This window comes from Microtus ochrogaster, chromosome 7 (genome assembly GCF_000317375.1).
Source record: "Microtus ochrogaster isolate Prairie Vole_2 chromosome 7, MicOch1.0, whole genome shotgun sequence".
NCBI lineage: Eukaryota > Metazoa > Chordata > Mammalia > Rodentia > Cricetidae > Microtus > Microtus ochrogaster.
Genome location: NC_022014.1, coordinates 26,157,395 through 26,166,559, shown reverse-complemented (window position 1 = coordinate 26,166,559; position 9,165 = coordinate 26,157,395). Strand labels below are relative to the sequence as shown.

Genomic DNA, 9,165 nt, shown 5'->3' with positions numbered 1-9,165 from the left:
GACCAGCCTGGTCTACAGAGCTAGTTCCAGGACAGGCTCCAAAACCACAGAGAAACCCTGTCTCGAAAAAACCAAAAAAAAAAAAAAAAAACCAAAACCCTCATGTAATTTGCATTGGAAATCTGGCTCCAGTAATTTATTTGGGGACCAGAAACTTGGACATAACACTACATGTGTTCCTGATGCCTTTGGACATCTAAAGAGGACATCAGACCCCCTGGCATTGGAGTTATGGGTGGCTGTGAGTCATCAGTGGGTACCAGGTCCTCTGTAGGAGTAACCAAGTGTTCTTAAGCATTAAGCCATCTCTCCAGCCCCGTATATATACAATTAAAAATAAAAAAAATTATGAAAATTTATGGGCCACAAAGATGGCTCAGCAGTTAAGAGTACTAGCTACTTTTGCAGAGGACCTGGGTTAGATTCTTAGCATCCACATAGCTGCTTACAACTGCCTATAACTTTAGTTCCTGGAAATTCAATGTCCTTTTCTGGCCTCCGCAGGCAACTGCATATACAGACATAAACAGACATTCCCACATAGACATTAAATAAACTGAATTTTAAAAAAGAAAAGAAATAGTACCTGCGCCATTCAAGTACCAGACCAGCATTTCTCCTTTAGCAGGATCTCTGGGAGACTGAGGGGTGAGGAAAGAGGCCCAGGTCTCATGCATTTCTCAACACTAGGTTTTCATTCAGTTACTAAAGGTTCTACTATCAGGATTTTTCTTTAATTCCCCATCTTGTGGTTTGAATATGACATGTTTCCAACAGGTTCATATATTTGAATACTTGGTTCCCAGCAGCTAGAGCAGTTTGAGGAGGTTGTAGAACCTTTGATACTAAGACCTACCTAGAAGTTACTAGCTGGGGCAGGCCTTAAAGGCTATGTCTACTTCTGGTTCTGCAACAAACTCAGCTTCCCCATTTACAATGATATGAGACCTGATAGCTACACATCTCAATGGCCACAGACCAAGCTGCTCTACCATGCTTTCCCTGCCATGGTGGACTGTACACTCTACAACCATAAAACTGGTTAAAAATTTCTCCCCTTAAATTGCTTCTTTCAGGTATTTTTATCACAGTAAGGAAATGGATGGAACTCAGAAGACCTAACATGCAGAGCTCATGTAAGTTCTCTAGCTTAGCAGTCAATTCTGGATTCCCTGGATCATAAATAAATAAATAAATAAATAATAAAAGGATGGCTTAGAAGATGAATTCAGGAGAGGTGGAAGAGCAGAAAGGTAGCCTGCTTACCTCTTTTGGGAGCACCAGACCCGGCTACCCTTGGCGGAGCTCCACTCGGCATTACATGGAGGGAACTTGTGCTTTTCTCTCTGTCGCTCTTCATTGGCTTCCATGCCTTCAGTTACCATGGCCTCTACCTGTGTTAGTTCTGAAGTGGGAAGCCCATCCTCTCTGTAGAACCTTCCTACCAATCTCCCTAGGATAACAAGGAAAAAGGTCAAGAGAGGATAAGTCAAATAAACCCTTTTCTCCCCAAGTTCCTTGTGGGCATGGTGTTTTATCACATCAACAGGAACCCTAAAACAGAAACTGACAACAAAATCATGGAATATTGCTATGACAGACCTGGCCAGTTATTTTTGGGAGGATTGTAGAAGGACTTTGGAACTCTGGGCTAAAAAAGCCATTGAGCGTTCAAAGCTTGTTCTATGGGAGCTTGGAAGATAAAGAGTGTTGAGAGAAACAAAGATAATGGAGACTCGCTTGTGAAGTTCCAGAGTCACTTAAAGACACTATCAAGGGGGCTGGAGAGATGGCTCAGTGGTCTTCCAGAGGTCCTGAGTTCAGGTAGCTAACAACCATCTGTAATGAGATCTGGTGTTTTTGTTCTGGCCTGCAGACAAAACACTGTATATATAACAAACAAATAAATAAATAGGAAAGACTATCAAGGCCATTTACTATTTTGAGTTTAGAATCTGTGGTTCTGGTTAGCTAGAGCTAAAGAGTCAGCTAGCTGCCAATATGGAAATGATCAAGTTTTTATCACCACCAGATCACATCAGTTCCCTGAGAACAGAATCATGAGGGTGTTTGGGGGAACACTACGTATTTAGTCAATGCTGGGTGAATATACAGTTTATTAGTTCACATTTTTCTGGGTCTATGTCAAATTACTTTGTCTTACAGAACTATTTAGTTAGTTAGACCACCCAGACTGGCCCATGCTTTCTCCTCCACCACTTTCTTCTGATTCAGTCTTTAGTGGATATTAATTTTTAAATTAGCTTTCAAAATTTCTTAATATTTAAGCTATGAAAGCAACTACCAAGTGGTTGCAGCTTACAGACAGCACAAAAAAAAAAAAAGGTTCAGTTCTCTGTGAGTACCATGGCTTGCTGTGTCCAAGTCCTGAGGTGCAAAAGGTCTCTTAAAAGGCACCACTTCCAGTCAGGCAGTAGTAGCGCATGCCTTTAATCCCAGCACTTAGGAGGCAGAGACAGGAGAATCTCTGTGAGTTCGAGGTCAGCCTGGTCTACAAGAGCTAGTTCCAGGACAGGCTCCAAAACTACAGAGAAACCCTGTCTTGGAAAAAACCAAGAAAAAAAGAAAAAGAAAAAGAAAAAGAAGAAAAAAAGGCACCACCTTCCTGGATGGAGGAAGCCCCAGAAAACATTTCAAGGAGCTTTGATCAAGATGGAGGTAGTGTGGTTAGCTATCCCAGCTGTATGGGTCCAACATCTATAGTTAATCCCAACAACTGAGCTGAACTGAGGTTCCAACGGAAAGGCCTAGACTTCATTCATACTCTCAAGTACCACTCACCCCCTTACCAATTTTCTTGTGGTTACTTTAAATTAGAAATGTCTTCTATAGGCGTAGGCATTTGAACACTTGGTGCCTAGTTGGCGGTGCTACTTGGAAGGTAGTATAGACTTGCTAAAGAAAGTGTGTTGCGGGGGGCTGGAGGATGGCTCAGCGGTTAAGAGCAGGCATGCCCTTCCAAAGGTCCTGAGTTCAATTCCCAGCAACCACATGATGGCTCTCAACCATCTGTAATGAGGTCTGGTGCCCTCTTCTGGCCTTCCAGTTGACACCCTCTCTCTGATCTGTGATTATACTTAAAGATGTGATCTCTCAGTTTCCTAATTAATGGCCTGCTGCCATGCTTCTGCTGACATTATGGACTTTCTTTCTCGAACCATTAGGTCCAAATAGAGTTGCCTTGGTCCTGATAATTTATCACAGCAACAGAAACTAATACATCTCTCAGGCCATCTATGTCAAGAGCAGTGGATCTCTCCTGATCCCTTCCCATTCAGATATGCACTTCTCTTCATTTGTGGCTAATGGGCAAATCTTGTCGGTTCTCTGAAGTATATTCTGATTCTGTTCATTCCTGTCGATTTCCACTGCTGCCACCTTATTCAAAACACAGAGTAAGACAACAGCCTTCCTGGTGTGGTCTGCAGCTCAAGCTTTCCTATAGTACCTCCTCCACAAGGTTTCCGGGGCATTTCCCACCTAGTGCTCAGACCAGAACTAGGGTTCCATACATGGGAAATGTGTGTTCTACCACTAAGGCATGTCCTTACCTAGTAACCTTGAATTTATTTCAAGACAGGGCCTCACTCTCTAGCCTAGGCTAGAATCTCCTGACTCAGTTTTGCAAATTTATGATGCTCTTTTTACTTTTTAATTTTTATGTGTGTGAGTGTTTTGACTGAACCTCTCTCTGTGCACCACATGCATTCAGAGCCTGGTGGGGATAAGAAGAGGGTGTTAGATCCCATGGAACCAGAGTTACAGATGACTATGAGCTACCGTGTGGTATTGGGAACTGAATCCGGTACTCTAAAAGAGGAGCCAGGGGCTGGAGAGATGGCTCAGTGCTTAAGAGCATTGCCTGCTCTTCCAAAGGTCCTGAGTTCAATTCCCAGCAACCACATATTGGCTCACAACCATCTGTAATGAGGTCTGGTGCCCTCTTCTGGCCTGCAGGCATACACACAGGCAGAATATTGTATACATAATAAATAAATATTTTTTTTTTTTAAAAAAAGAGGAGCCAGTGTTCTTAACCCCTGAGCCATCTATCTCTCCAGCTCCTTAAGTATTCTTTTTCAACATAAACCATTCATCACTGCTATGCCCGACTAAAACCCTCTAGTAGCTACTCAAAGCACAGAAGAACATACAAACTTCTTACCTAGGCCTCCAGGTTCCACCAGCCTTTCGTCCACTCTGCCTCTTCCTAGGTCACTTGCTCCCTCATTCCTGTGGGCTCCAGCATGTACTCCAGGCCTTGCTGATACCCACCCCAGGCACCACTGCTTCCTCAGCCTGCTACACTCTTCCCAAATCTCAGAATGGCTACCCTTCCTTCTGCTAGGTTCCATTTTGCTGTAACTCCAAGAAATCTCCCTTGGCTACCAGCTCCAAAGGTAATTCCAGCCCCCAAGCATGCATCCATGTTTTATTCACAGTCCTGAATTGAGATGTCAAAGTGTCTTGTGAGGCCCAGTACTCAAAACAACTTCTACAGAGCATCTGTTTTAAATGTGTGCTATATGAATAGATCAAGAATCAGGACCTTAGTGCCAGATTAGAAGTCTTTAGATTGGCTTACCACAAAACTTTTTGGGTACACAGGGCTTTGTATGGCATGGGATGAGTCAATCTTGCTGAGCATTAGACATGGTATCTAAAGAGAGAATAGCAGGAGCAGAGGCAGCGTTTTAGATGCTGTATTATGAGAACAGGTTTAGCAGCTGGGTCTCTAAGTGTGTGTCTAGATCATAATAAAAGTTGCATCTTTCCTTGAGGTCTAGCAGTGCAACTACGACAATAGCTCCTTAACTGTGTTCAAGTCAATATGCACCTTGGGAATTTCTTTACCCTCTGATATCCCTGAAAGTCTTAGATGATGGAGGAAGGTCACTGGTTAAAAAATAAAGAAACTGCTTGGCCCTCATAGGTTAAAACATAGGTGGGTGGAGTAAACAAAACAAAATGCTGGGAGGAAGAGGAAGTGAGGTAAGACGCCTCAGACAGACGCCATGCTCCCCTCTCCCGGGCAGATGCGATTCAGCTCTGACCCAGGATGGACGTAGGCTAGAATCTTCCCGGTAAGTACACCTTGGGGTGCTACACACATTATTAGAAATGGGCTAGTCCAGGTGCGAGAGTTAGCCGAGAAGAGGCTAGATATAATGGGTCAAGCAGTATTTAAAAAAATACAATTTGTGTATTGTTATTTCGGAGCATAAGCTAGCCAGGCAACCAGGAGCTGGGGCGGCAGGAATGCAACCCACAGCTCCCACAACAGAAAGATGATATAGATATAAAAAATTAGCATTGGTGTAGATTTTAAGGTCAATTTTGTTATATGTATATGTATTTCTGATCTTGATTAAGGTATTGTGATTATGTAGTTCATTTAAAAATGTAATGTATAATTAGGAAATATAGGTTGTTAATGGATAATCATTAATAATAGTCAAGTTTGTAGTCATGTTAGTTAAATTTTCTAAATATATAGATATAGATTTCAGTTAGATCGACATTCTTCATATATTTCAAAGACTACAAAATATGCTATTTAATGTTTTAATAACTTAGGGTTTTTCATGACAATGCTTAGAGGTCCCCATGTCAACGCTTTGGCAGGAATTGCACTGAACACACTCCTGTGTTGTGGAATATTTGTACACTGTGTGAAGATGCAGTGTTGTGATTGGTGTAATAAAGAGCTGAATGGCCAATAGCTAGGCAAGAAGATGTTAAGTGGGACTTTTGGGGGACAGAGAGGACTCTGGGAAGGACAGAGATGCCAGGAGACACTGAGAGGAAACAGGAGGTACAAGATGGAAGAGAGGTAATGCCATATGATAGAACACAGATTAATATAAATGGGTTCATTTAAGTTATAAGAGCTAGTTAAGAACAAGCCTTAGCTATGGACAGAGCTTTCATGATTAATAATAAGTCTCCATGTCATTATTTATGAGCTGGTGGCCCAAAGGAATGTCCAACTACATTCCTGAAGCTCTGCAGCACAGTGAGGATCACAGCTGCAATACTACTTACAGCTGACTGTATCCTGACTAACCGAAACTCTCCCCGTGGGCTTTCCAATCATGCGCCCCACCACATTCCCCATTGTTACTGTGATGCACTCATTCCCAAGCACATCAGGAGAACTAGTCTGCTTGCCACTGAGAACCAGTTCCTGGCATTTGATATGGCGTCCTTTGTTGAGTCTTAGGATTCCATTCGCACTCCTCTTTGCTGCTTTCTTTTTCATTGGATAGATATATGATTTTAGAAGAAAATAGTCTTGAAAACGGAAATGTCTTATAATAAAATTGTTACTAAACATCCAAAGTAAAAACAAAACAAAAAAATTACCCCAGGCTTGATGGCTCACATCTTTAATCCCAGGACTCAGGAAGCAGGGGCAGGCAGATCTCAGAGTACGACATCAGCCTGGACAACACAGTCGGACACTGTATCAAACAAAACAAAACAAATAAAAAACCCAAACAAACAAACAAAACCCAAGCTGTACATAGTGGTACATGCTTCTGGAGTCCCAATACATGGGTGAGATATTTGTACACTGCGTGAAGATGATTGGTATAATAAAAATCTGAATGGCCAATAGCTAGGCAGGAGGTATAGGTGGGACTTCCAGGCAGAAAGAGAGAAAGTGGGGGAGGAGAAATCTCAAGAAATCATGAGCTCACCAGCAGACCTGGAGAAAGTTGGAAGTGCTATACTAAGAGGTATCTGAGTCAGGTGGCAAAATGTAAATAAAAAAATATGGGTTAATTAAGTTATAAGAGCTAGTTGGGGAAAAGCCTAAGCTAAGGCCAAGCTTTTATAACTAATAAAAAGTTTCTGAGTTGAGCCGGGCAGTGGTCGCACATGCTGCAGGGCGGTGCGGTGATGCACGCCTTTAATCCCAGGACTCGGGAGGCAGAGGCAGGCGGATCTCTGTGAGTTCGAGGCCAGCTTGGTCTACAAGAGCTAGTTCCAGGTCAGGTTCTAAAGCGACAGAGAAACCCTGTCTCAAAAAACGAAAAAAAAAAGTTTCTGAGTCACTATTTGTGGACTGGCGGTCCAAAGACAGTCCGACAAGAAAGCCTGCTACATTTGGGACACTTAATCCAGGATCAGGACTTCAACGCCAACATCAGCTATGCAACAAGTTTGAGGCCAGCCTGGGTTCTATGAGACCTTGTTCCAAAAACCAAGAAAAATAAAAACATAAAACAAAACCTCACCATAAAATATCAGCTAGACCTCAAGAATAACTCTGACCCATTTAAGCATAAGTGAAGCTGAATATGATTCTTTCTTTCTTTCTTGATTTGTTTACTTTTATTTTATATGCAGTGGTGTTTTGCCTGCAGGTACCTCTGCGTGAGAATGTATTTTGGAGTTAGTGTTGAGCTGCATGTGGACGGTGGGAAAGTCCAGTTCTTTCTTTTTTGATTTATTTACTTTTAAATCATTTCTGATAAAGGCTGAAAGTAGAAACAAAGCCCAACCCTAGCTGGTCACAAGCAGTCAAACAACTTAGGACTCTATGACCAGGGACTTTCTGACAGGCTAACAGAATTAAAAAAGCGTGGCCTAGATCTGAAGCTTGGTCTGTAGGGCTGCTTGCCTCGCATGCAGGGCTTCATTGGGGCAGCAACATTTCAGCTGTCACTTGGCAACATCATGGAGAATAGGAAGAAACAGGTGCAGCGAGTACAGAGGAACCTCTAGGACAGACTAAGGGAACACAGGAAGGTGTGTGAACGTGGGATGAGGAAGAGCAAGGGCGGATGACGATGAGGAACAAAGGAATGGAAAGACCTTATAAAATCAGAGCTTGAACAACTGGATGTAGAGTAGAGGAGTTAAGGAAAATACCAGGATTCTCAGAATAAGAAGCCCAAGCAGTAATGAAAGCAAGCCTTTAGCGGCATTAGGGGCAGTAAATTCCAACCTAGACCTGTTCCAGTGGTAAAAGGACAGTGGTATCTGCAAGAAGTCAATCATGCCCACATGGAGCTCCATGAGAGGTGGGACTACACAGACCAAAGGATTGGCCTCAGCCATTCCAGCTTTTGGTGCTTAGGAAAGACTGTAGTGATCAGTGTCTGTCGGTTGTCTGCTCATTTAGAGTTGTGTTCCCTCATGTACCAGCAGTAAGCAACAAGTGCAGGACAACACACAACTGGCATTAATTTATGACATGGAGGTAGTAGGATCAGGGACTCAATGCGAGCTTGATCTACATAGGGAGTTTGAGACCAGCTAGGCCACACGGAACCCTGAATGAATGAGTGAGTGATGAATAAATGTATGATGAGCAGAACTTCTATCTCAGAAACAGTTCACTCAGGATGTGTGCTTCATCAGCAAGCAATCAAGGGGAAGCATCAGAACCACACACAAGTGGCTTCATGCCATCCTGACTTATTGGACCACAGGGACGCTGCCTGTTCACATCCAACACAGACGACATTGACTGTGGGCCACTGACGTCTCAGTACAAGGCCTGGCAATCCTTTCCCGAGATTAAACACAACTTCATCTTCTGGGTATTACTCCTGCACTAACAGCAAGAATTTAACATGAAAAACCCAGGCTGGCTTCAAATTTTTACCTTGAACCCAGTTCCTAAAGAATCCAGGTTCCCTGAGAAATATAGCAAAATAAGTAACTGAAATCTATAGCAATGGTCAAGGACTACATACCAACAAATACATAATTTTTCTCGTAGAATGAAAGCCAATTGTGAAGTATCAGTATCTCAGAGGAGGACAAGCCAGTGATATCATCCACGAGGCCAGCTTCAGAATAGTCTCCTGTCACAAAGGCTCTGGATGCATCCCGGCCTTTAGAAAAGAAGTTGCCAAAGATTCGGTTAAAAATCACAATTATTGTACCAAGTAAAACTTCCAATTTTTTGTTTTGTTTTTCAAGACAGGGTTTCTTTGTAAAACCCTAGCTGTCCAAAAACTCACTCTATAGACAAAGTTGGCTTTGCACTCAGAGATCCGACTGCCTCCACCTCCCAAGTTCTGGGATTAAAGGTATACCACCACCATTCTGCAAAACTTCCATTTTCTTAAAAAGCATGTACTAGGCCGGGCGGTGGTGGCGCACGCCTTTAATCCCAGCACTCGG

At 42.8% G+C, this 9,165-nt stretch overlaps 1 protein-coding gene across 6 annotated transcripts in view; it reads right to left on the bottom strand.

The window, feature by feature from the left end:
* LOC101987582 (neuferricin) overlaps positions 1-9,165 on the bottom strand; it is a 35,956-nt gene that overhangs the window by 20,794 nt on the left and 5,997 nt on the right. For 5 of the 6 annotated variants that reach the window (XR_003377117.1, XR_003377116.1, XR_003377115.1 and 2 more), the window contains exons 2-3: positions 8,733-8,873; positions 1,267-1,453 (exon numbers count right to left, since the gene is read on the bottom strand). Coding sequence is in view for 2 of the 6 variants with exons in the window: in XM_005349619.3 (XP_005349676.1) it covers positions 1,267-1,453; positions 8,733-8,873 (328 nt within the window). In the remaining 4 variants the exon portion in view is untranslated. The remainder of the gene's footprint in view (positions 1-1,266; positions 1,454-8,732; positions 8,874-9,165) is intronic. The other variant, XM_026780044.1, reaches the window with a different exon arrangement.